Source organism: Arvicola amphibius, chromosome 13, assembly GCF_903992535.2.
Source record: "Arvicola amphibius chromosome 13, mArvAmp1.2, whole genome shotgun sequence".
Taxonomy (NCBI): domain Eukaryota; kingdom Metazoa; phylum Chordata; class Mammalia; order Rodentia; family Cricetidae; genus Arvicola; species Arvicola amphibius.
Window position 1 is genome coordinate 1,573,804 of NC_052059.1, and position 26,912 is coordinate 1,600,715.

Here is a 26,912-nt window from a genome sequence, read left to right on the forward strand (position 1 = left end):
TTTTGCTGCTGAACTGCTGATTTTTAAGAAAATGATGCATCCTGCACATTTGTTCACAGCAAGTGATGAGACCGAGCAGATGAATTCCTCAAGGATGCTTCCTATCCAGAGAGGGCTGGGGAATGAGTAGCAATCTGAAGTGAAATGCATCTGTAACTCTGAACTGGAGAAAGAAGGAACAGAATGTCTGCCCTCATTTCTATTCCACTCCCACACGGCTTGGGAGGAGGTGCTCAGAGGTACTGCCACCAACACAACTCAGATTGAGGACACAACCTACTGTCCATGGCATCCCATGGCTTGGGAGAGGCTACAGAGGGGACGTCTGAGCCCAGCATGTCTTACCGTGTCTCCAGGCTTGACAGAAACGGCCACCACCACTCCAGGCATTGGGGAGCGCAGAATGCTGCTAGTGTCCTCGGTAACCTTCTCAAGCATGAATTTGTTCAGTTCTGCTGCAAGTTTGGTTAAAATGTGCACATTGTACTTGAAAGAGAAAAGCATAAAGGAAGTTAAATGATGAGCTAATCTTCTAAAACAGCACTTTTCAAAGTCAGACTTTATCTTTAAAATTACAGTCATAGTCTAAAACCCTACATACAAATCATTTTTAAAAAGAAACTAGTTATTAATTATATATAAAAAGCATCGTGGATCTTTAAGACCACCATCTTAGAACTTTATAAAGAAAACAGCAAGAACTTTGCTAGAGGAACACTCTACGGGCTCGCAAAACAGAGGAAGTCAAATCCCGGGAGTCCATCAGCTTCCGAGATAAAGGCAGTGACGCTGGGTGCAGCCAGTAGATGGCAGCAGACTGCTGTCACCAACCTCCCATGCCTCTAGAGCAGCTACACTGGGTCGATCAATAACCTGAGACAAAGGCTTCAGTCTTCATTTGGGGGCTGGAGGGGGAGAGTCTAACATGCAAACAATTCTCAGTGACATGAAATGTTTACATCAAAAATGTTTTTTTAGGCACATTATCATGTAGCCTTTTCTGATAAGACAGGAGAAAGGAAAGATAGGAGAACATCTTCTGGGCTGAGACTCGATGCTATCGAGATTTTTAAAACACAGAAAATGCCATGCGCAGCAGTTTTCGTGAATCTTTATGTAGATGGCTCACACAGGTGGAGGCCCAGTGAGTCCAGGCAATCATAACACTTAATAAAGACAGCTCCTGCTGAACAGGAAACATCCCAGATAAACGTGGATAAATATATGAACCAAAATTTGCTTGGAAAAAAATGCTTTGAGGTGGGGAACTGGAGACAGTGCCAGGTTTCTGGTCCCCACCAGATTTGGTCTCTCTGGGTAAGACAGAAGCAGCGCCCACTGGGCAGCTCCATTTTGTTGGAGAAAAGCTGCTGTACTCAGAGCCTCCCGTGGGCATCGTGCTAGCAGGGAGGCTGCGGCAGAGTCTGCTTCCCACTTTGATTCTGCAAGGGGACAGTGGCAATCTCCGAGTGGTTCTTTGCAGGGCCTATTTAAAGCAGGTGGGGGGAGGCCCCGCAGAAGAGCTTTGATGGCCTAGGTTCCAAGCGGATTTGCGACACTGTGACAGGTTGAATAATAACATCTTCTGCATGTTTCTTTACTCCTGAACGTGTGTTTTGCAATCAAGACATAGAAGTGTCTGCCAGTTTCTGAAGGATATGATTCTTAAGTGAAATTACAGCACAAATAAAAGCTTTTCGCTCCTATTAAAATTCATCTGAGTCATAAGTGGCAAAGGAAAAAGCACGCTGCTGTCAGTCTGACAAACATTCTGGGCAGAGGACCTGCTTATCACCCAGGACTTGTACTTCCAAGTGTCTCATTAAACCCTTGGGGAGGGGACATAATTGGGCCAAATTGCACAGTTTTAGTATCTGTGCTCTATCTGCCTTGGAAAAGAAAATCCAGCACCACTGGAGGCACACGAGGCACCGGGCAGGTTCCCTTTCTAACTGGCATCACTGGGGGTGGCACTGCTATGTGACCAGCTGGCATTCCACCTCGGGGGTTATTTCTCAATGTAACATACCCCTGTATCCGCCCCCTCTTTTTCTTTATAATCTGACTTCAAAATGTGATCCTTGAATTTAGGAAAAGTATATACTGAGAATACAATTTAACAGCTTTTCACCACAGCACATAGGCTTACCATCTAATAAATGAGCTATCACAAACAAGCCGCCATGCAAACAAGCCTTTCTCAGAAAGGACCCGGTCCTGACAAAACTGGGTCCCTTACTATTTTTATAACTTTCCTATCTCCTGAATTCCTTTCTCTGTAGGGCCCCTGCTTTGCTTGGAAAGAGATGTAAAAGAGCCCAAGACTGGGGCTTCAGACACAGCCTTTGTTATTGATGAGATGTTCCTTTCTCTTTTGTATTTGTTTATTGTTCTTAAATCTGTTTGGGGATAAATGACTTATTGTAATCACAAGTGAAAAATAACAAGGAGTGAATGCCTCAGGAGAGGTCTTGTTGAACACAGCCGACTAAGAAGTGCCCTTTCTAGTTAGAAGGAGGGAGAGCTGCTCCTCTTAAGCCTTTGATGGTATCCTGAGCATCACAGATGATCTTAAAACAGCTTCTTGTCAGCCCCGCAGTTGTGCATGGAGCCAAAGTCTGAACAGGCCGAATGGGTGCCACACATGGGCCCATCCAAGTGGGCATCCTGGAGGCAACGGCAGATGCTTTCCTTCTAGTACTTTCTACAGAAAAGGAGCACTGCAGAGTTGCACTAGGCTTTCAGAGCGGATCTTCTGAACCGTTTCTCTGGGGGACATGTGGCTGTTAACTAGCCAAGGTTCCAGGAAAGAACCTTTCTAGCGACAGCAGAGTATGACTCTGCTTATATGATGGACACTTGAGTGTTTCCAGAGAGTGCAACATGTCTGTGTAGCGTTCAGGTGTGTGTGCATGTGTGCGTGCAAGCAAAGCACACTGTTGATGTTTCTGAGGCTAGCTGCTAACAGAGTCTGGTTACGGAAAAAGGCAGGTGTTCATCCTGTGTGGGTCGAGAAGAGCCAGGAACAACGAGAAGGGTCTGTGGAGGAGGTTGGTCAGGTCTGGACTCCTTCCCTCTGCTGGCTTTAGGAGACTGTCTTCTAAAACCACTGTCATAGTAAAGTACAGTTTTAAAAACGCCTCACCAGGTGAATTAGAGAACAGGTGCTGAATAGATGAGCTTCTATACCCGCGCAGGACAATGAGGGAAGGTATTTAATCCAATTATGTAAAACCACCCCTAGCCAAGTCACCAAACACATCTATTTCATTGTGTCCATAATATGACACCGTGCCAAACAAGAAAATGTTATCCAAAAGTTTAAAAGAAAAAAGAATCAATAGAAAACAAAAGCACAGTAAGAAGATGCAGGCAACGGTCAGTGCAGAGTATGGTGATGGGACCAACATGGAACCCAGCAAGAAGAGAAAAGACAGGGCTGCAGGAGAATGGAGTGGGCACAGGCGTGGTTTTCCAGAAGGATGTGCTCATCTGGCCACTGCATCCTGTAAGTGGGCTGTCCACCTGTGGTAGAATACCTCAGTACAGCACCTCTGGACAGGAGGACTCCCATGTGATCAGCTGCAACCTGACGGGCTGTGTTTGTGGGGTTTAAAGTCTGTGAATGTCTTTCCAAGGCCTCTAGGTACATGGATGAGTTTACAAGCCAAATCCCACGGTGTTGGCAGGATCCAGGCATGACCCTTCACAAGGTAAAGTCCAGTCTGCTTTACATGGCCTTCAAGCTGCAATCCCAGAGCTTGTGGGATTTCTCTTGAAGGAGGGCTCAGCTCCAATTTCCCTTTCTAACTCATTTTCTGCCAATGCCAATTAAGCTCTGCTTGAAAAGTTGATCTATTTTTCTTTTTTTTCGTGTCAGCTGTTGGCCATCTCAGTTACTGTGGAGTCAAGGGCCAACAACCCAGCTTTTCTCTGAGTTATCTGGAAGCCTCAAAGTTATGAAGCATTGGCTAAAAACTGTGCATCCTCTTCCATGCTCCCAAGTGTGGTGTGGCAGGTACGTTTTCTTCAAAGGCTGTCTTCCTGTTCAGAGCTTCATTCTCCCTAACCCCACACCTCAGTCTCTATCCTGAAACCCATCTTCATCGGCCTAGTGTGCTTAACAGGCTCACTGTTCACTAAAGACCTCCTTCCCTAACTTAACTAGGGGAAAATCATCATTAATGTTTTAGAAGTGACAGAAAGGAGGAGTGTCTTTTCAAAACCCCAGTTCAACAGGAAGGAGGGGATCTACAAGCCACAGAGTGGAATTAGAAGTCACAAGTATGTTCCTTTCCCCAGTTCTTTGTAAAACAAGCACATAGTTAAGCAAGAGGGAAAAGCAAGGTTCCAAACCATGGACTGTACCACCCTCTTAGCTGATCCTTTGAAAGAGAAATCACTGGAAAACTCTTAGAGGTTCAACCCAGTAACAAAGGCAGAAGGAGCAGGCTGCAGTTACAGCCCCAGCCTCACCCAGCCTGCGTGCAGCTGCAGCGGTGGCTTGGCCTGTTAGCATAATACTGTGACAACTCCATCAGCGCAGTCTCAAGGTAGCTGTCAATCAGGATGCATCATTTAATCCAACAGCACTCGGAGGACTTTCTCCTGCAACCCACATGACAGCGCAGATACAGCTCTATTTACATCAGAGCCTGGTTGTGTTTACAACGCTGCAGTAATTAGAGAAGATGCAACAGGCAGCAATATGATTGAGATTTCCATTTTGCGGCATTACCCTGTAAAGTGTGATCCTGCTTCACAGAGTCATGCTAAATGACAAAAGGCTATTTTCTTCAATCTCCCAGCCCCGACAGCACTTCATTTGCAGCTATCTATAATTAGATTAATGGTGTGGTGCAGTACAAAGCAGGCCCACTTCACATCAGATAGCTTATGAATTAGGACAAACACTTATTTCAATTCCAGGCAGAGAAAGCAATGACTGGGGTGTTTAGCATACCCTTTATGGTGGAATGAGATGTTAATTGTGTACCATTACCTCTAAACTGCTTGCTTGTTGTATAAATCACTGTGCTAATTGATGCAGAGATAGAAATGTAGCCACAGGCAAGAAAGCAAAGGAATGAGAGCTGAAGATGGAGGATAAGGGATTATCGAGGAAAACCATATGGAGACAAGGCTCCTTTGAAACCTCTGTTGTCTGCCCCAGAGCAGGAATCCTTCAAGTACAGCAGTGGGGAAGAAGGAAAAGAAAAACAACTTTCCTTTTTACAAACACAAATTTCTTTTAAAAGTTCTGCCTGTCAAATAGCAGGTAGGTTAAATTAATCTTAAAAGATACTTAAAAATATTGAAATGTGTGTTTTCAAATAGCCAGAACACCTTACCTGGACTGTGACTCATGGGCTAAGGAGCCACCCTTCTAAATTACCTGATGAATATGTTTCTGGCCCATCCACAAGGCAAAACCCAAGTTTTATGAGGTTCTGGAATTCTCCTCAATGTTAGGAGGGCAGAGAATTTACACTGGTTTAGATCTGCCAGGCTAATTACACAGACACTTTGATTTGGTATCTATGAACCAAGTAGAATGCAGTCTGCCACTGATACAGCCATTAGAATACAGCTAGAACCCTAGCATCTGGCCATCCCTGGTCACAATTCCACATCATGGGGAAGAACTGCAAAGGACATACTTTTTATACCTGTTCTAAAACTAGCAAAACAAATAAATAAAAGCACTGCTGGTCTAAGAGCACCAGCCTTTTGTCTTCAAATGTTCTTGTTTGATTGCCCTGCTCTCGTTGGTCTGGAAACAGCTCTTACGAGGGTCTGGAAAGCACAAATACAGAAACTGAACACTGGACAAGAGTCAAGCCGTGGGTGAGCCACAACTAAACATGCCCTTGGGAAGTCCATAAATCAAGCATGTGTCCTGTGTGTGTTTTCACTTTTTTAAGGTGCAAATTACTGCTGTGCACTTTTTCACAATTCAGTTGCTTAGTAATTAGCACTGTTATAACACAATTTTACACAGGGAGCAAATGTAGGCGATCGGTTAGTTAGTAGTTCAATGTCCCTGCTTCACACTGACAGCTGACGTCTTTCACAAAAGCACAATTCAGAAACACTGTATATACAAAGTGTAGCCTCCGGAAACACAAATATTGTCTTAACTTGCAAGACAGTCAAGCAATGTCCCAAGGAACAGGGGTGGCAAGCTCAAGTTATCACAAATGAAACTTGGGGGGAATAGCCAAAGCTGCTCCGCCAGCAGCTACCTTTACTACCTGTTAGGGTTGGGAAGCCATACACATCCGCCTAGAACTAACAATGCCTGCACTGTGAGGCCAAGGTCAATAGTTTAAGGTTTGGCACATTATAAGAATTAACAAAAGCCTATAAGGAAACATCACGGTCCTGTGCAACAGAATAAAAAATGATTTATCAAACTAGGGATGGAGATGTAGCTCAGAACAAGAGCGTTTGCCTTCCTGGCTTCCAGAGGGCCCTGGGGGACAAAGCTCTTAAAAGACAAGGAAACTTGTAGGATGTAGTAGCACAGGCGTGTCCACACAGCACAGAGGCAGGGACTGCACAGCCTAGGCAGGCCTGGGCTAACCTGATCTACAGAGACCTATCTTAAACAAAACCATACTATCCTCTCCCACATCACAGCTGGAACTGAGTGACGTGCCCTAGAGGCGATGCCTGGTGTCTCACGGTTTAAATGCCAGAGTTACAGTATGGCCCAGTGCCTGGGGTGGGGTGAGGGGCCAGTGATACTGGTGTGAACAGGTAACCATATGTGGTTTCTGATGCAACGCCTGTTCCTTCTCATTGAGAAAAAGGAGTTAGCACTGCTAGGAAAGTCAGTGCACGCCTAGCTACTCACTCGGTGACCTGAGCTGATCACCACAGCTACTCGGTGACCTGAGCTGACCCCAGCGCTGTCTGTTCCTTAGTGCGTGGCCTCCACTGCACTCACTGCCAGTCTGAGTCGGGGTTTCAGTCGCCACATGGTTTCCAAACTCCAGTTCCTTTCTGGTTTTCGATTTTTATTTTTTGTTTTTGTTTCTTAATCTCCTTTTGTTTGGTGCTGGGGACTAAATTCAGAGCATTATATACACTGGGTTTATGCTTTACCGAGCTACAAACCCAGGCCTGAACTTCAGCTTTTGGTTGGACCCATAAATGTGCCATAAGAAATCACAAGGGCGGTAAACAATACCTTGTCTTCTTGGAGGAAAAAAAATATAAAAATAGAGGCAGAAAGAAAAATTACAGCAAAACAAGAAAAAACAAAAGAGGCTTGTTTTTCAAAATTCTTTCTAAAAAGGTGTAGCTTCCTACCTCTCTTTAAGGTAACGTGACCAGCTTGGGCTGGTAAGGAAGCTCAGAGGTGGAAAGGGCTTGTTCTCAGTCCTGACAACCCGAGTTCAGTCTCTGGGACCCATACAGTAAGAGGAGAGAACCAGCTTCCTCAGGTTGTCCTCTGACTTCCACACACAGGCCAGGGTGCATGTGAACACACACACACACACACACACACACACACACACACACACACACACACTACATAAGTAATAAAGAATGTAACTGAGGAATGAGTGGGTGGTAGCCTGGATGGGTCTCTGGTTTGAGGTAAGGAAACACCGCCTCTGGAGAGACCAGTTTGGAGATGTCCATCCACAACACGAAACTCAAGTCTTTTTCTGTTTCATTTTGTAAATCCAAGATTCTATCCACTTCCACTGTCCTTAACTTTCTCCCTTAATAACTGTACAGAAAAGCACACTGAAAATTAAACCTCAGATCCTGAGCCACCCTCACCAATAGGACCTTACTCCTCGGCTGTGCTCCCGTGAGGCGGCTTTCCTCGTCCCTGTCTTTTACACACAGAGTGGGGAAGGAGAAGAGGCTCTGTCCGGGGAGTGGGCCCCCCATACCTAGGCTTCTAAGGCTCACAGAGAGACCTCTGGTGGGAGGAGGAACTTGGAGGAGTACTTAGCAGGCCTCTGAGGACACCAGTCTGCTGACAACAGAGACCCCACCTAGCATGCAATACTAGGGGGCCCCACGTGCAGGTGCACAGAGGATGGAGGGGCCCAGGCACCCACAGGCTGTCTAACAAGTAGGTGCACAGGCCACAAAAGCAATTTGCTAAAATAAGTGGCATTTTCCCGTCCACAGAGCAAGTCTGCTTACAGTACACTGCACAGACTCCCAAGGCAGGGCATGTGCCTTCTGTTTGATCAGGAGTCTGTGTGACACATTATGACTATAATGAGCTGCGGTTTGCTTTTCATACAAGAAAAATATTATAGATCTTTGAAAGCCCTGTACTGAATTATGTAACAATACTAACATCTGTTAATGGTACAAGCTGTTTCCACTCTGCACCCTGAATTGTTTTATGTAATTACGAGTTTATAAGGTAGTTGGTAAGCCAGTAAGAAGGTACCTTTTTAAAGCACTCTGTAATTTGGGGTACAATGAAGTGTTCTTTTGAAAAATCTATAATTAGGGCAGCATCAACTTACAGGAAAGTACAGGAAATGTTATAACAACACAATTATGTAAATAGGTACATAGGTGGGGAGGCATACCACTTTGCTGTGGTCCCCACCCCTCTCCTTACTTTCTCTTCCATTTGAAGTCTTTGCTCATCTCAAGTGAAAGCACTGTTGTCACAGGATGTGGAACAAATGGACTCTGGGGAAAACAGATGGGGAGCTTGGCCTCCCCTCCTCAGTTCCTCAGTCCGGAGTCACAACACCAGAGGCTGGGAAGTGTGCCAGTGCTGGGCTTCTTCCACAGCACTCTGGCCTGTATGTGCATAGTTTAAATAACAAAAACTTTTCACTATTATGAATTCATTAAAGAAATTCAGAATCAAGTAGGACAAAATATTGGCTCATGTTGGACAGAAGTCACGAAACTAGCATGCTTAAAGGCAGAGTAAACAAAGCCAGAGAAGACTATGATTGTGCGGTGTTGCTGGTCAAACAATCCAAAGCAGGATGCAACCCAACAAGACTCACACGACGTCCAGAGCACCAGGAGTGACCTCTCTTGGGACTGCCTAGGTGCTCTGCGGTTCACAATGTCACGTATCTTAAGAACTCAGCCTGGGTTACGAGATAGGCTGCTGGCATTCCGTGTGGTATGTATGTTATACACATACCATGCTAACGGCACACAAGACCTGCAAAACCTCATGGCTAATATGGATAGAAAAGGAGATGCGGCCCCAGACTATAAAGAACAGCAAGTGAATTTATTCTTAGAAGCCCACAAATCTGAACTGAAGACCTATAAAAGATATTCCCTTTAACTAGAGATGGTGGCACACATCTCAGCACTTGGGAGGTGGAGGCAGAAGGTGGAGGAATTCAAGGCCAATTTGATTATATAATTAGTGAGACTACATAAGAATGTCTCCAAAACAAAGTTTTAAAGATGTTAACTTTTTGGCCAAGTAATCTAATTTCTCAGACAAAAAAAAATCTCTAAATTCAAAAGTATGCATTGTTTTAAAAAAGACCTTTTATGTGCATGTGTGTGTGTGCATGGGTAAAATGGTACTCACAGGAGCTAGAAGAAGGGACCAGATCTCCTGGAGCTGCAGTTACAGGCAGCTGTGAGCCCTCTGACATGAGTGCTGAGATCAGAACCTGGGTCCTCTGCAAAATCATCAAATGCTCTTAACTGTTGTGCCATCTCTCCAGCCCCTGATAATAAACATCCCGAATGACAGGGATTAAACTGGCAAGGATTTTCAAAGCACCCAACAAGTGCCTGGGCACAACTATGCATCAAGTATTCTTTCCAGTTTTTGTTTTGTTCAAACATCTCTGATTACCCAGAATGAAGCAAGGCAGAATTATTCATGCTGTATATAACAGGAACTTACAGATACTAACTTTAGTACTTGTTCTATGGCTTAAAGTTTATAAGCAAAAGAAGATTAAATTCTTCAAATACTACATACAACATAAATGAAAAATCTAAAATAAAAATTATAAAGAAGGATTCTATGACAGTAAGAACTTTTAGATGGGGTTGTGTGGGCTCTGTGGTCCTCAGACCCCTAAATAGATAGATGGTGAATTCAAGGCACAGTCTGTATGATCCATTCACTTAAAACTACTTACTAAGCATATCTGGGCATTGTGGAGAGTATATGGAAACATGGCTCCTGGCCTGAAACACCATAACCTGGCCAGTCAGAAAAGGCATCCTGCAAAGTTAAAATATCAATATACATACAGGGCACTACCAGACACGGCCATCCAGAGGTTAGGAGGTGGTGGGAACATCAACAAAGGACAGCTACAGAGTTTCCACTTCTAACTCCACACTTGAGAAGCTCTGGAACAAGAAACTTTGTCCCTAGGTCTTGACTCACAACTTGTGGTCCTCACTGCCTCACAAGGTAGATCTGAGGATCCTGAAGATCACGGGAATTCTTAGATGAAGAATTGACTGTGAGGCTCTGGTCTGTTTCGCCTCAGCTTCACCACCCTGTCCAGGCTAAAAACACACAGTGCCATTTCCTATCCTTCCTTCCCTCCTGCTTTATCCCCTGTTTTAGGCAGGCTCTCACTTTGTGGTCCAGACTGGCCTCAGATTTGAGGTAATCTCCTGCCTTTGCTTCAGGGATGATGGGACAAAGGTATGTACCACCACGCCTTCTTCCTTCCTTAATTTTGCATCCTTTGTTAATGTCTACAACCATCTGACTGCAATGGTATCACAGGAATTTCTTTATACCCCACCCTTTACTCTCAGAGGAAAGTTGTTCTCTAGCTCATAGGTTAATATTAATACCAATACAAACTTCTGTAACTTTATAAACTGCCACCACTTAGTGACTTGCAGAATAAGTCCAAGGTAACTAATTTAGTCAGAGTGTAGAACTGCCTCCCTCTACACTCCTCGATAAGTAACAACTGTCCAATCAAGTCTAAGTCTCTTACAGGTAAAGTCACGTATAAGGCATATAAGTCAGTAGGCAACACCGCCCCTGTATCTACCTACAGTCCTGAGCCTAGGTTGGACATACAGGTCGGCAGAGCCTAGGGACCAACCATACTCCTCATCAGTTGTATGAACACTCTCTTGTGACAAGAAGCTGAGCAGACAGATGCCCCAGCAGAGCGCTCCCCTCAGACGGACACACCAAGCTCTACCACAGAGATGTGTCCTCAGCCCTCTATACCTTTTTATATTTAAAGAAGATCTTTATAACTTGTCCAGGTTGGCCTTGAACTTTCCACTCTGCTGCCTCAATGCCTCCCCGGTCGCTGAGATTATAAACTGGCACCACCAGGCCAACAGGCCTGAACTCAGTCTTGTCCATGTGAGGTCTCGGAGCTTTGCGAGTGTTTGGTGCATACAGTTAGCATCTTATTAATATTTCTGTGGCCTTCATGCTGCTGTCCCAGTCAGAAGACAAACATTACAAGGGTGAGATTAGGGGGGAAACCTGTGCATACAGCCTGGAGGTTTTTAATCCGGAAGTAGCCTTTATAAAGAGAGCACTGTGGTCAAGGTGTGTTCAGGAAACCAGGTTCTCCAACTGTTTGCAGATTTCAAGTGAGTGGAAACAAGCCAGAACCACTGACTATGTAGGAAACTGGGTGACTGGTTTATTTAAAACTATGAGGAAGGTTTAAAAAACAAAACAAAACAAAAAGTGCTGGAAAAGTCAGCAAGGAACTTCAAATGGAATGGCCACTATAATACAAATGGAATGAGAATCAGGACATGACCCTTCCTAGGTATTGTCCAGGGGCTTTGATTGTGCATATGATGGACAATTCAGCCAGAGGCACCTGGGAGGTCCAGACTGAAACTGGCCATGGGGAGGGGAAGGTGGCGAGAGAAGGAGAAATAACGAGAAGGGAAGTAGGTGAAGAGAGAGGCCAAGGACCAAGAGACCAAGGCTGCATGTGACTGATTTATACAGAATCAGAAACTGGGGAAAGGGACAGGAAGCAAAGCCCAGCCATGGGGTTGGAGAGGTTTGGGGTAGGGGGCGGTGTGAGAGAAGTGATAGGAGGAGCCATAGGTACTGAGTGAGCCTTGTATCTGTGAGTTCTGACACAGATTTACTCAGTGTAAATCCCTTCAAAAGGAACTTTAATATTAGAAAAATATAAGCACTAGCCAGGTGGTGGTGGCACACACCTTTAATTCTAGCGCTCGGGAGACAGAGGCAGGCGGATCTCTGTGAGTTCAGGGCCAGCCTGGTCTATAAGAGCTAGTTCTAGGACAGGTTCCAAAGCTACAGAAAAACCCGGTCTCAAAAGACAAAAAAAAGGAAGGAAGGAAGGAAGGAAGGAAGGAAGGAAGGAAGGAAGGAAGGAAGGAAGGAAGGAAGGAAAGAAGGAAGCAAGGAATATAAGTACATCCTAAAGGAGAATCCTGGTCTCAAAAAAGGATAACTGTTGTGTGAGGACTAGATTAACATTGCCTTGACTGTTGGCTGTCCTGGTCTGGATTTCCACTCCTCTGCAATCTTACAGCAAAGTCTCATAACTGCATCCTTTTCAGACTAATTGCCTCATTCTGAAGAAGGCGCAAGAGACAGAGGAATGAGCCACAAGTCTGTGAGGATGTGTGGCTACATTGTGGTTTTAGCATTGTTACCAAGGGATGAAAATTCCTATTTTCCCACATTTTCTCCAGCATTTGTTGTCATCCATGTCTAGGGTGCATTGGGACAACATCTCTTCTGCGTCTTCCCTGGATGGTGGGACTCTTCTGGCCTGCTTTCTGACTTCAGCATAAGATTCTAAGAGAAGATTCCAATACTGTATGTCTTTTCAGGGGCGGGGGAGATGAGAATCTGTTATTCTTCCTCCCTAAAAGCAGCATGACCGAATTAATTGTTTTCATAAAGTCTGTACCAATGTGTTGGTTTAGGGACCATCAATTCCTTGTCCCCATGGAAAGTCTCAAGCAACCTGAATCAGAACAAGTTGTTTTCCCTTTGCTCTTCTGTGCTGCTTAGCAAACTATTTTGAGTGAGAGAACCCCTTCCCCAAGCCCAGGGCCTCTACCATGGAGCTATCAAATCCCCAGCCGTGCAGACAGATTTGTCTATATTAGGAAGAATGACAAAGTCCATATATGTTTTTGCCTTATTTGCCACGAGACACAATGGGACAAATGTGCCTCCTGCAGTTGCCTCGGTCATCTTGGGATGACTGGAAACAAATGCTCCCTAGTATGAAGGTGACAAAAGCCTAGAGCTAGCTTCGCAGAAACAGGACAGTAAACCTGTCTTGAGGTATCCAACAGGCTGATTACCCTACCAAACGCTGAGGTCCATCATGACTGCAAGGGGGAAGATGAAGAGATGTAGTCATGTGGTCTAGAAAAAGCAACAGAAGGAACTGAAGGGGTGGATCTGCCAACAATGAATATCACCAGCAACAGAACCACAAACAGTTCATTAGTCACACACACACACACACACACACACACACACACACACACACACACGCCAAACGCTTGAGAGCACAGCTTCATCCAGCGTCTGTGTGCATGCAGATGCAAACTAGGGAGAACACTTTCCTGAGCCTCTCTGGAGCTGCACAGGCTGCTGAGGTTTACATCTGCTGAGACAGTGTCCTTGCATGAGTACACACCTAGAACTTTATGGCCAGGTGAGGAGCCCCCAAGTATCACCACAGACCACTCATGAACTACGACCAATGGTGTCCTGCTGATGGACAGCTTCTCTCCAGCCATGGACAAGATCTTAACTAGAGACTGAATCTGCTTTGTTAAAGATTGCATCAAGGCATGGAGGTAGACAGACTATACACTGTAAGGAAGTATGTTGTGGTGATCGGAATGAGAACGGTCCCCTTTAGGTACATGGATTTGAACATGTGGTCCTCGGTGGTGGTGCTTCTTGGGGAGGTCATGGAACCCTTCGGATGGGAGCCTTGCTAGAGGAAGTACGAGGCTAGGGGTGGACTAGACCTTTGCCCCACTTCCAGTTTGCACTCTGCTTCCTGTGTGTGGATAGAAATGTGATCTCTTAGCTTCCTACCTCAACCACATGATGCTATTCCTTCCCTGCGATTATGGACTCTTCCATCAGTCACTTTTGGTCATGGTCTTTTAACACAGCAACAAAAAGTAACTAATTCGCTTGCCAACATCACAGAGGAGAATCATAAACTATCCTGAAACCCAGAAACCAACAAGTATCATCCTAAAACACCTTGATAGTAAGCATTAAAAATGTGGTTGTCCGGTCAGGCACAGTGGTGAGTATGGTGGTACACACACCTTTAATCCTGCACTCAGGAGGTGGAGGCAGACAGATCTTTGAGTTCAGCTTGGTCTACAGAGAAAGTTCCAGTACAGCCAGCACTACAAAGAGAAATCCTGTCTCAAAACAACAAGAATGCAGTTGTCTATGTTGGAAGACTATCTGACCATAAGAAAAATGTAAAAGAAGCCGGGAAGAAGTCACAGAGAATGGGATTTAATGTATATGAAACATTTAGAGCAGGAAATCCAGAGAGAGAAAACAGACTCCTAACTGCTGCGTAAGGGTAAGGGTGTCTGCCTATTAGATAAATGGAGATAGCACATAACCTGTAAGGGAAGGGGCCATATGCTTGGTTCATAGAACACAAGCTTATTTGTGAATGAAAACAGAAAATAGATCTGATTTTCCCTTGACCAATCTATACACATCTGTGCCACTAGAAGTGACAAAGGGTAGTAGACTGTAAACACATCAGTGCTAAAGAATCAAGAGCTAAGATGAGGGGCTTCCACACCCAGCAGCTCCTCATAAGGAAAAAAATTCTCCAAGTCATGGGTCTTTCCGTGCTGAATTCTTTTGAGATGCATTTTTGTCTTGGCATCATCAAAATTTAGACATCGGTTCATAAAATTTTTCTTGCAGATGGCATGAGCAATGTGCTCCCTGCATGGATGACCTTGTGGACAAGGGGAGTGACTTGGCTGAAGGTGGAGTGTTCTAGACAGAAGCCCGCACAAGTCCTGCAGCTCTGCCTGGATCTGAGGCCAGGGAGCGCGGAAGGTCGGAAAACCAAACGTAAAACTCTGGTCCAAGACGGCAGAGGACACTGTTTCTCTGTCGTATAAGTTATACTTTCTCAAGCCAAATAATAGTATTTCTTGGGCATATATTAAAACTTCAAAACCCAAATCCAGTAAACTTTCATTATTTTATATTTTCCCTATCTCCCCACCCCCACCACCCAGTGCTGGGGATCACACCTAGTGCCCTGCACATGCTGAGTAAGCATCTCGTTCCTAGCCTCACCGGTCCTTCCTTCCCTGACTTCCTTCTTTATTTTATTTATTCTTGGTTTGGGGAGACAGGATTTCTTTAGCCTTGGCTATTCCAGAACTACCTCTGTACACTAGGCTGGCCTTGAACTCACAAGGATCTGGCTAACTCTGCCTCCTGAGTACTGGGATTAGAGGTGTGCACCACCACTGTGCCGCTGCTGCAGCCCCACTCAGGCTGCCGCCCGGCCCTCTCTTTATTCTCACTGCAGTGTTAGGCACTGAACCCAGGGCCTTGTCCAGACCAGGTAGGTATGCTACACCTGTGAGCCACAACCCCAGCCTCTCTGACTTAAAATGTAAATAGAAAAGTGACTTAATTTTTGCAAAGATGATTCTTTTTTATTTTAAATTTTTATGCATTTTATATACCAACCACAGTTTCCTCTCCATCCCTGCAACTTCCCATGCCTTACCCTCTCTGAGGAGGACATCCCATGGGGAGTCAACAAGTCCTGCCATTTTGAGTTGAGGTAGGACCGAGCACCTCCCCTCTGCATCAAGGCTGAGCAAGGTCTCCCACCATAGGACATGGGCTCCAAAAAACCAGCTCATACACCTGGGATAAATCCTGCTCTCACTGCCAGGGGTCCCACAAACAGACCAAGCCACACAACTGTCACCCACATGTAGAGGGTCTAGTTCAGTCTTATGCAGGCTCCCCAGCTGTCAGTCCAGAGTCCATGAGCTCCCACTAGCTCAGGTCAGCTATTTCTGTGGGTTTCCCCATCATGTTCTTGATCCCCCTGCTCATATGGTCCTTCTTCCCTCTCTTTAACTGAACTCCAGGAGCTCAGCCTGGTGCTTGGCTGTGGGTCTCTGCGTCTGCTTCCATCAGTTACTGGATAAAGGCTCTGTGATGACAATTAGGGTACTCACCGATCTGATTAGAGAAGAAGGCCAGTTCAGGCACCCTCTCCACCATTGCTAGGAGTCTTAGCTGGGTCATCGTTATGGATTCCTGGGAATTTCCCTAGCACCAGGTTTCTCCCTAGCCTCATAATGGCTCGCTCTATCAAGATATCTCTTTAATTGCTCTCCCTCTCCCTCCCTACCCAAACTCAGCCATCACAAAGATGAGTCTTATCCTCTATGACAACAAAACCAATTTTCCAGCGTAACAGAAATAAACATCCAAAAGCCACAACTTTTGTGAACATCAAACACTGTAGGTTTTCCACTGAATTCAATTTTGGCTGTTTAGTGTTAATTGGGGGACTGAGAATTACAGATTTCAGAGGTAAAGGGGTCCCAAAGGTCCTGGAAGAGCACTCTGTCCCAGAGGTCCTGGAAGAGCATAGCACACACTCTGTCCCAAAGGTCCTGGAAGAGCACACACTCTGTCCCAGAGGTCCTGGAAGAGCACACACTCTGTCCCAGAGGTCCTGGAAGAGCACACACTCTGTCCCAAAGGTCCTGGAAGAGCACACACTCTGTCCCAGAGGTCCTGGAAGAGCACACACACTGCACCAGCCTTGCTAGGGCAAATGTTCTCACACCGCCATCTCGGTCTACAGGACATGAGAATGCAAGCTGTCAATGACAGCAGTTGCCCAGCACACTGATAGTCTCATGGCCTTGTGGTTGAGTTCCCAGTGCTCTATCCTAGACTGTCCTAACTTCCCTGTGTTTGGATGATTTGTGGTCAATTCTCAGTAAGAGTCCAGGTGTTATCAACTCCCCTGAGCCCCTGGACTCCTGAGGTAGCACCTACTTCTGGGCTCCTGGACTTACCTTGGCATTGTTAATCTTGTATTTAGTCTTATTACTTTGAGATAATATGGCGGTATATGCCTGCAATCTCAGAAGAGGGATCAAGAGTTCAGAGCCAGCTTCAGCTACATAACAAGTTCAAGGCTAGCCTGAACTATATGAAGCCATATCAAAAATCTCAAACCAAAACAAAACAAAAACAGAATTAAATTGGATTGTCAGCTTAGGTACCTGTTCCTTGCTTATAAAGTGAGAGAAAAGTTGGTCATTTTGCAGTATAGAACCCTGGCAACACTAACTCAACCAAGTAGTCACAGGACTGTCCGGGAATGAGATGATCAGGAGCGAGCCTCCTGGTGGCAGGCTGGCTGTGAGGGACTGCTGATAAAACTGCCCAAACCGTGTCAGTCAGAAAGACTGAGGGACAGTTCCGGACAAACGGACTGGGGGTGGCGATGCTGAAGCAGGCCCTGGACCAGAAAAGGCATTTGTTTCTTTATAAGTCGGTATTTTTATAGTGAGGAAACTGTCAGAGTAGGAAACGTTTGTAGTTTAGGCAACTGTACTATATTGATACTGTTCATTTCCTGGTATTGAAAACTGTACAGCCATGATGTTATGAAAGGGAATGTTGTCTTGTATTGAAAAGGTATTATTAGCAACTTGAGAATGGTACAAAGTAAAATGAGTGATAGATAAATGATTGAATGGAAAGATAAGAAAATTATAGCTGAAGCAACCACCACAATGCGTGGCTCACACGTGGAGTCTGGGGAAAATGATATGGGCAGCATTTATAGCATTTCTGTGACTTTTATAATAAGTCTGATATCATTTTAAAGCTTAAGAATTAAAACTAAATCTTAAAAACCTGAGATAATAGTTGCTGTGGTAGATAAGAAAACTAGGTGTAGGATTAGGAGTGTGGATGCTGTTTGGGGTCTCCGAGGACATCTGCAGTAATTACTTCTAAAGTGAAATCAGTGGTTACAGGGAGTGCTAATTGGAAGTTGGCACAGCTCCAGGTCGCTGACACTGTCTCCCAAATTAACCCAACAAACTGGACGGCAGAGCAGTAAAATATCTTTGTACTATTGTGAGCTCATGAATGACAAGCAAGAAAGAACTCTGAGCTCTCCCCTGCTTTCATAAGAATGAACATTTCTCACAGACTTCGAATGAGGTTCTGTCCCTGCCCTAAATACCTACAGGTTCACAGGATTGCCGGGGAGCCGCATACGTGGTGCTGGCACCACGGACTGTAGTCAGTCCGCACACACACTGCTGCAGTGGCGCTTTCTTAGCAACCAAAACCACCTGGGGAGGGTTTATTTGGCTTATACATCGCTCTTCATCATCAAAGGAGGTCAGGACAGGAACTCAGATAGGGCAGGAACCTGGAGGCAGGATCAGATGCAGAGGCCATGGAGGGATGCTGCTTACCAGCTTGTTCCCCATGCCTTCCTTAGCCTGCTTTGTTATAGAACACAGGACCACCAGCCCCGGAGTGGCACCACCTACAATGGGCCCTTCCCGCATCAGTCACTAATAAGAAAATGCTCTACAGGCTGGTCCATAGAACGATCTTATGGAGCATGTTCTCAATCGACCACAGAACGATCTTATGGAGCATGTTCTCAATCAACCACAGAACGATCTTATGGAGCATGTTCTCAATCAACCACAGAACGATCTTATGGAGCATGTTCTCAATCAAGGTTTACTTCTCTCCAGTGACTACAGTTTGTATCCAGTTGACATAAATTTAACCAGCACAGGCACCATCTCTGAACTGTTGCAGAGAGCTGACCGTTTCTATGGCAACAACCTAACAGCCCTAATTATAGGAGCTATGACAAAGAACAAACTGGTCCTAACAGGTGACCCTTTCTGCCTCCACACATCTAGAGCACTGGGATTAGAGGTATGTGTGACCATGCCCATTATCCAACTATGTCACTACTGGTTTTCCTTCTTTTTTATTTGCTGTGGTGTACATGTGCATAGTGCATGTGTGTGCGTGTGTCTGCATGTTCATTCACATGCTCTGAGTACACATACATGTATTCGCAGACATATATGGAGGCCTGAAGTTGATGTTAGGTATCTTCCTTCGTTGCTCTCCACTCTCTTGAGACCTGGTCTCTCACTGACTCTGGATCACTCCAACTCCGGCCACTCTGGCCAGCTTGCCCTGGGATCCCCTGTATCTGTTTCCCTAGAACAGGGATTCCAGGCAGCAGCACCTGCCTGGATTTTATGTTGGTAGTGAGGATGCAAACTCTGGTCTGTGGTGCTCCCCAGCCCCATGAAAATGGATTTCTAATGCCACTGATGAAATGCAGAGTTTAATGCAACCCAGGAGGGTGACTGACTGCCTTTTGGTTTTCCCCACTGCTGGACACAGACCCCATGCCCTTACATATGCTAAGCAAGCACTCTATCACTAAGTCACACCCCAATCCAAAAGGACAATTCTAATCAAGTGCTCCAGTAAAAACGGGTGGCACCACCAGAGTGTAAGGTCTCCACACTGCCTAGGCTGCTCCATTGTGATGCTTTCTCCCTTCAGCTACCTATGAGCCACACGCAGAACTACAGGAGCCCCATTTCCTAGTAGCAGCACTTGTGGGTGTCTTAACCACAGCAGAAAGACCACAGACCTTTCTTGTGTTGGCCTCCTAAGTATGATAGCTAATACAGCTAGCACAGTCCTAGACTTCTACCTCCAGAGGCCAAAAAATTAAAAAATAAGCAGGAAGTGCCACAAATATTTTGAGGAGATTTAAAATATGAGTTACCAATACAAAAAGGGAGGCATTCAACCCAGGGCTTCCTGTGGCACTGGAACTACAGCTCAGCCCCTTCTGCCTCATGAGTCTGCATTAGACTGGAGGCACCCTCTACATGGCTAAACCCTAAGAGTGCGAGCTTCAGCCACTATCTCAGAACCGAGTTCACCTTCATCCCAAGGGCAATGCTTTGCAGCTGTCTGCAGTGAGTCAGTGCTTTCCTTTTTCCATTCTTTGTTTACTTTCTTTTTTGGTAACTACCCTTTACATTTCTGCCTGTTATTAGGAGAAAAGAACAAAGTTTGAATTTGCTTTTTGCTACTGTGAACATCTGTCTGCTTTTAAAAAAGGCAGAAACAAACAAAAAAAAAGTATAAGCAGTCACATGAAGTTTTTTACATATGCTACAAAATGATCCACAGACAAGGAGGGTGCGTGTTCATGCGTGTGTGTAAGTATATGTGTATTAAGTTAATGCCATTTTTCCCCACTGAGAAATCTCCTTTCAGACAGTACTCAATGGCTGTGATCACCACTTTATCACAGAGCACACAATGTAGTAGAGGAGTCCTGCCACACAAGGATGCTTTTGGGCAATGATAAATGACAGCGGTCCCACAGGTTATACTACCTACTGACAAAGTGTCCTTTAAATTTGTGTAAGTACTTTCGATGCTGCTTGTGCAACACAACTTTCTAAATTTTGTTTGTTTGAGACAGGGTTTCTGGTAACCTAGGCCCATCTCAAACTCAATGTGGAGCCAAGGCTGCCCTTCAATTCTTAATGCTCCTGCCTCCAACTCCCCAGTGCTATGATTACAGGCCTGTCCCACAAGGGCACATCTCTCAGAAGGTGACACAGTGTTTATGATGTGGGAAGAGTCTTCTGTTTGTGTTGATTTCATTCGTTAATAAAGAAAACTGCCTTGGCCCATTTAATGGGCCAGCCCTTAGGTGGGTGGAGTAGACAGAACAGGAAGAAGGAAGTGAGGTAGATGGCTCAACCAGATGCCACGCCTCTCCTAAGTTAGTCAGTTGCCATGCCTCTCCTCTCTGGGGCAGATGCGATGAAGCCAGCCACCAGGTCAGATATGCTGAATCTTTCCCGGTAAGACACCACTTCATGGTGCTACACAGATTATTAGACATGGGTTAATCAAGATGTGAGTAAGAAGCTGAAACTAATGGGCCAGGCAGTGTTTAAATGAATACAGTTTGTGTGTTGTTATTTCGGGTTATAAGCTAGCCAGGCGGGAGCCAGGCGGCCCAGAGCGGAGGCGGGAAGCGCCCGCAGCCCTCACTACAGTGTTTACTTGTTAAAGCTACTTTGCATAATTCTTACCAAGCACACCAAACAAGATTCACAAGAATGACTCCCCTTCCCAGCCTCCAGCTGTGCACTGACTGTGATCTCCAGTTCTGTTGTCAACACTACCCCAGAATTAGGAGGTCAGGAATACCGGGGTGATCCCTGCAAGCTGGCCTTACAAGCTCTGAAAACAATTCAGAAGTACAGTAAAGTACTCCAGGCAGTCTTGGCTGGGCCATTTGGAGTCACACGTGAAGAACTTGTGATCTTCCTCTGTTCATATGAAAGGCTGGCAGGGCTGCAGGTGTCTAACATGTGGGAAGCCTTAGAGGTCTGGCCATCCTCAGCACCACAAAATAGATAAGTAAGACAAAATAAAATTAAATGCTGGCAGTGGTTGCCAGAGTTGCTGATGGGGGCGGGGATTGGCTACAACAGGCAGAAGAGAGTCTCCGAGGTTAAAAGGGCCCTGAAGCTGCACACCTGTATACTAACCGGGAAGGGCTGATCTTTAACAAAGTCAGTGCTATATCATACATGACGTACGTCTTTGAAAAGGCTGGGGAAGTGCTCAGGAGGTAAACTACTTGTCGTGCAAGGAAGATCCTCTGAGTACACCTAAGCTAGCTGTGGTGGTGGACGTCTGGAATCCCAGCACTCCTAAGGCAGGATAGGAGGTACATGCAGGGGAATGCCTGGACGGTCATAGGCCAGCTAGCCTGGCACACATAGCGTTGAACAGGAGACCTTGTCTTCCAAAAGGTGGAGGACGAAGACCAGTATTGGGCTTCATGGAGCCCGGGCATGAGGTCCAGTGTAACTCCCTGAGCCTAGCCCTAGACCTAGACCTAGGCCCGCCTCTGCCCAGCCACTGCTGACGTGGCAGAATATTATTGGCCCTTGTTCCTTGCTCTGCCTCAACTCATCCCAGGTTTCCCACCCCCATCTCAGCCTATTAAATTCCTGCCTGATGCAATTAAATGAGATCCTGCTTCTATGGGCTCTCCGATCCTCACCCTCCAGCTCAGCCCCAGGGAGTGTGCTGCAGACCAGAACCTAAGGTTGTCCTCTGACCTTCACACACACACCATTGCACGTGTGTGTGTGTGTGTGTGTGTGTGTGTGTGTGTGTGTACATGCCTGCGCATACTCGTGCCTGCAAACAGAATTTTACAATGTTTGGTAGAGTAGTTAACTATCAGACGTTGTTTCTTGTTATCTAAGCCATTTGAGGAACCAGACTTGTCAAACTGTAAATGTTCTAAACAGGAACTAACTTCCCTCCGACTGACGGTCTTTCCCGGTCACGGTAGTATGAAACCTATGATTCCTGTTATCACCATGTCGGGACAGCTAACAGACCCACCCAAAGGGAGAAGAGGTTCACCTTGGCTCGGGTAAAGAGGACGCAGCCTGTCATATAGGGAAAGGCACGGTGCTGGGACTCTAGATGAGGTGAGGGGATGCTTGCAGCGGGACATGTCGTATCTTAACGTATCAAGAGGCATCTTGGGTTGGAAGCAGAGCCAGTCTATATAACCTTTAGTCAGGTCCCTTTGGCCCTACTTCCAACAGCTGGGCCTCCTGTCCAAAAGGTTTCATACCCTCTCAAAGAATACCACCAACTGGGGCCACCTGCCTCATAATGGAGATTTTATAAAGAGAAGTCAGTCAGTGACAACTACAGACAACTGACCCACACAGTCACAGACAGTGTCACAGTCAGTGACGACTACAGGCAACGACCCACACACAGTCACAGTGTCACAGTCAGTGACGACTACAGACAACGACCCACACACAGTCACAGTGTCACAGTCAGTGACGACTACAGACAACGACCCACACACAGTCACAGACAGTGTCACAGTCAGTGACGACTACAGGCAACGACCCACACACAGTCACAGTGTCACAGTCAGTGACGACTACAGACAATGACCCACACACAGTCACAGTGTCACAGTCAGTGACGACTACAGACAACGACCCACACACAGTCACAGACAGTGTCACAGTCAGTGACGACTACAGACAACGACCCACACACAGTCACAGACAGTGTCACAGTCAGTGACGACTACAGACAACGACCCACACACAGTCACAGACAGTGTCACAGTCAGTGACGACTACAGACAACGACCCACACAGTCCACAGACAGTGTCAGTGACGACTACAGACAACGACCCACACACAGTCACAGACAGTGTCACAGTCAGTGACGACTACAGACAACGACCCACACACAGTCAGACAGTGTCAGTCAGTGACGACTACAGACAACGACCCACACAGTCACAGACAGTGTCACAGTCAGTGACGACTACAGACAACGACCCACACAGTCACAGACAGTGTCACAGTCAGTGACGACTACAGACAACGACCCACACAGTCACAGTGTCACAGTCAGTGACGACTACAGACAACGACCCACACAGTCCACAGACAGTGTCAGTCAGTGACGACTACAGACAACGACCCACACACAGTCACAGACAGTGTCACTGTCAGTGACGACTACAGACAACGACCCACACAGTCACAGACAGTGTCACTGTCAGTGACGACTACAGACAACGACCCACACACAGTCACAGTGTCACAGTCAGTGACGACTACAGACAATGACCCACACACAGTCACAGACAGTGTCACAGTCAGTGACGACTACAGACAACGACCCACACACAGTCACAGACAGTGTCACAGTCAGTGACGACTACAGACAACGACCCACACACAGTCACAGTGTCACAGTCAGTGACGACTACAGACAACGACCCACACACAGTCACAGTGTCAGTCAGTGACGACTACAGACAACGACCCACACACAGTCAGACAGTGTCACAGTCAGTGACAACTACAGACAACGACCCACACAGTCACAGACAGTGTCACTGTCAGTGACGACTACAGACAACGACCCACACAGTCACAGACAGTGTCACAGTCAGTGACGACTACAGACAACGACCCACACATAGTCACAGTGTCACAGTCAGTGACGACTACAGACAATGAACCACACAGTCACAGTGTCACAGTCAGTGACGACTACAGACAACGACCCACACACAGTCAGACAGTGTCACAGTCAGTGACAACTACAGACAACGACCCACACAGTCACAGACAGTGTCACAGTCAGTGACGACTACAGACAACGACCCACACAGTCACAGACAGTGTCACTGTCAGTGACGACTACAGACAACGACCCACACACAGTCACAGTGTCACAGTCAGTGACGACTACAGACAACGACCCACACACAGTCACAGACAGTGTCACTGTCAGTGACGACTACAGACAACGACCCACATAGTCACAGACAGTGTCACAGTCAGTGATGACTACAGACAACGACCCCCACAGTCACAGACAGTGTCACAGTCAGTGACGACTACAGACAACGACCCACACACAGTCACAGTGTCACAGTCAGTGACGACTACAGACAACGACCCACACACAGTCACAGACAGTGCTTTCCTGTCAAAAGCACTGCAGGCTTCAATTGCCGTTCTCACTTCAATAAGCAGATGCACCATGAACCACACTGATGTGTTGACAGACGTGGCCACGAACAGAACGACAGACAGCTATCACAATGGACACATAGGTGTTCATTTTTTTTAAGGCTGAGAAGTATTTCAGTGGTAAAGTGTTTATCTAGCATGTGTGAAGCCCTGAGTTCAACCCCTAGTACCCCCAAAACACATGGCTGTGTTTGTCTGACATCAGTGCTGACCTTCCCCACGCGCCTGGTGCTGGGAAACAGGAAGAGGTCTTGCATCCTCGGACTCCCTCCCATACCAGGAAATGGTAGAGAAGGACCATCTTTCCATAGCCTTACACAAGGCCCACTTGCCCCCTTCGCATTAAACCCTTAAGTCTACAATGCTCCACCTACCTCCCACATAAAACCCTGGCCGTTCTTCTCAGAAGTTTCTCTGCTGCAATAGACCACATGAAATTATTGTAGTCATTAATGCGATGTTGTTTTGATACTATAACAGACTTAGCTGGCTTCTCTATTCACTTTTGGCTAACAATGTAATTTGAATTGTAAGATTTTATACTGTTTTAGAGTATGTACAAACATACCTACATTAGCTTTTTCATTGCATTTGTTGGTACTAGTGTATAAAACAGAAAAGATAAACTAATTTTCACATCTGGCAGCAGCCATGTTGAGCAGGGGCAGGTAACCCTTTGTTATGCAGACGATGAACGACTTAGGCTTCACATGCCCTGCAGCTACTGTTGCCGCACTGGTCTGGGAGAATCTACTGATGATCTATAAACAGATGGGCATTGCTAAATCAGCTTCCACTGAAATCTTATTTTCCAACCTAGGTGTGGGATGTATTTCGCCATTCTGTTCCGAAGCCGTGTTTTCCAGGGGAACTCAAAGACCATTACCTCCAGGACATGGAAATAGCTACTGTGAAAACAATAAAATTGGGAGAAGCTGCACCTTGGAAAAACAGATTCAGAGAAAACTGAGGGCTGATTTTCCTTTATACAGCAGTTCTCAACAGCTTCAGAATGTACTGTACACAGTGATTCTGCAAGGAACAACCCTTATAGAAAGATTTTTCATAACCTCAAGTCAAATTGGGCATGGTGGTACATGAGTGGAATCCTGGATCTCAAGAGAGACAGAGGCAGGAGGATTGTACCAAGTTCAAGACTAGCCAGGACTACATAGTAAGGCTCTGTCTCAAAACAACCATAAACCCACAAACTTTCCTTCAATCAAATAATTGTGTTTTTTAAAAGCAATGAAAAGTAAGCCAGGCAGTGGTGGCGCACGCCTTTAATCCCAGCACTTGGGAGGCAGAGGCAGTGGATCTCTGAGTTCAAGCCCAGCCTGGTCTACAGAGTGAGTTCCAGGACACAGCCAGGGTTAAAAAAAAAAAAAAAGCAAGGAAGCATAGATTATCATCAGTTTTATTATGCACACACACACACACACACACACACACACAATGCTAACTTTATTTCGGTACCTACATTATTGAAACATTTGGGCTGAAATGGAGATGCCTTTTTAAAACATAGAATTCCAACTTTGAGGTTTTGAGGTGCACAAAGTACGACTTAGTTTGTTCTAGTTGTGGACAGTCACTATTGGCCATCATGTTGTGTTTTATAGAATTATGCACCTGTTTTTCACGGGGCTGGGAGTCTTTTTTCCAAGTCCCTAGAGTTTCAGCCATCGTTTTTCCTTTAAGTCCTGTTTGCCATTCTGCTTCCTTTCCAGTCCCCCAGTTAAAAAGACCACAGGGCCTGGAGATGACTCAGCTGGTGGAGGCCCTAATCCGGGCCTGATGACCCTGAGTTCAATCTCCAGATCCCACAAGGTGGCAGGAGAGAATTGAGTCTGGAGAGTTGTCCTCAGACATGCACACATGCCTGCACTCACACACAGAATAAATAAAAGGTAAACAGCTGGAAAGTCCCGACATCTTCCGCAGTCTTCTCAGTCTGATACTATCCAATAAATGGGAAGGATTTAGTACTGGGCGTGGTGGGTGGCACCAGCCTTTAATCCGTCCTCAGGAAGCAGAAGCAGGCAGAGCTCTAAAAGTTTGAGGTTAGCACACTCTGCATAGTGAGTTCCAGGGCTGTCAGAACAATATAGCAAGGCCCAGTCTCATAAGAATAATAATTTATTTTAAAAAATAAATAAGAATAAAAATGGAGTCTGTGGCCAAAATAAATCAGAGCTTTCTGCATTCCCTCTCAGAAATTCAAGCAAAACAT

General features: G+C 45.8%; 1 protein-coding gene across 1 annotated transcript in view; it reads right to left on the reverse strand.

The window, feature by feature from the left end:
- The window catches only part of Pcca (propionyl-CoA carboxylase subunit alpha), a 293,212-nt gene that overhangs the window by 11,375 nt on the left and 254,925 nt on the right, over window positions 1-26,912 (reverse strand). The window contains 1 exon segment of the mRNA XM_038310358.1: window positions 346-486. Coding sequence (XP_038166286.1) covers window positions 346-486 — 141 coding nt within the window.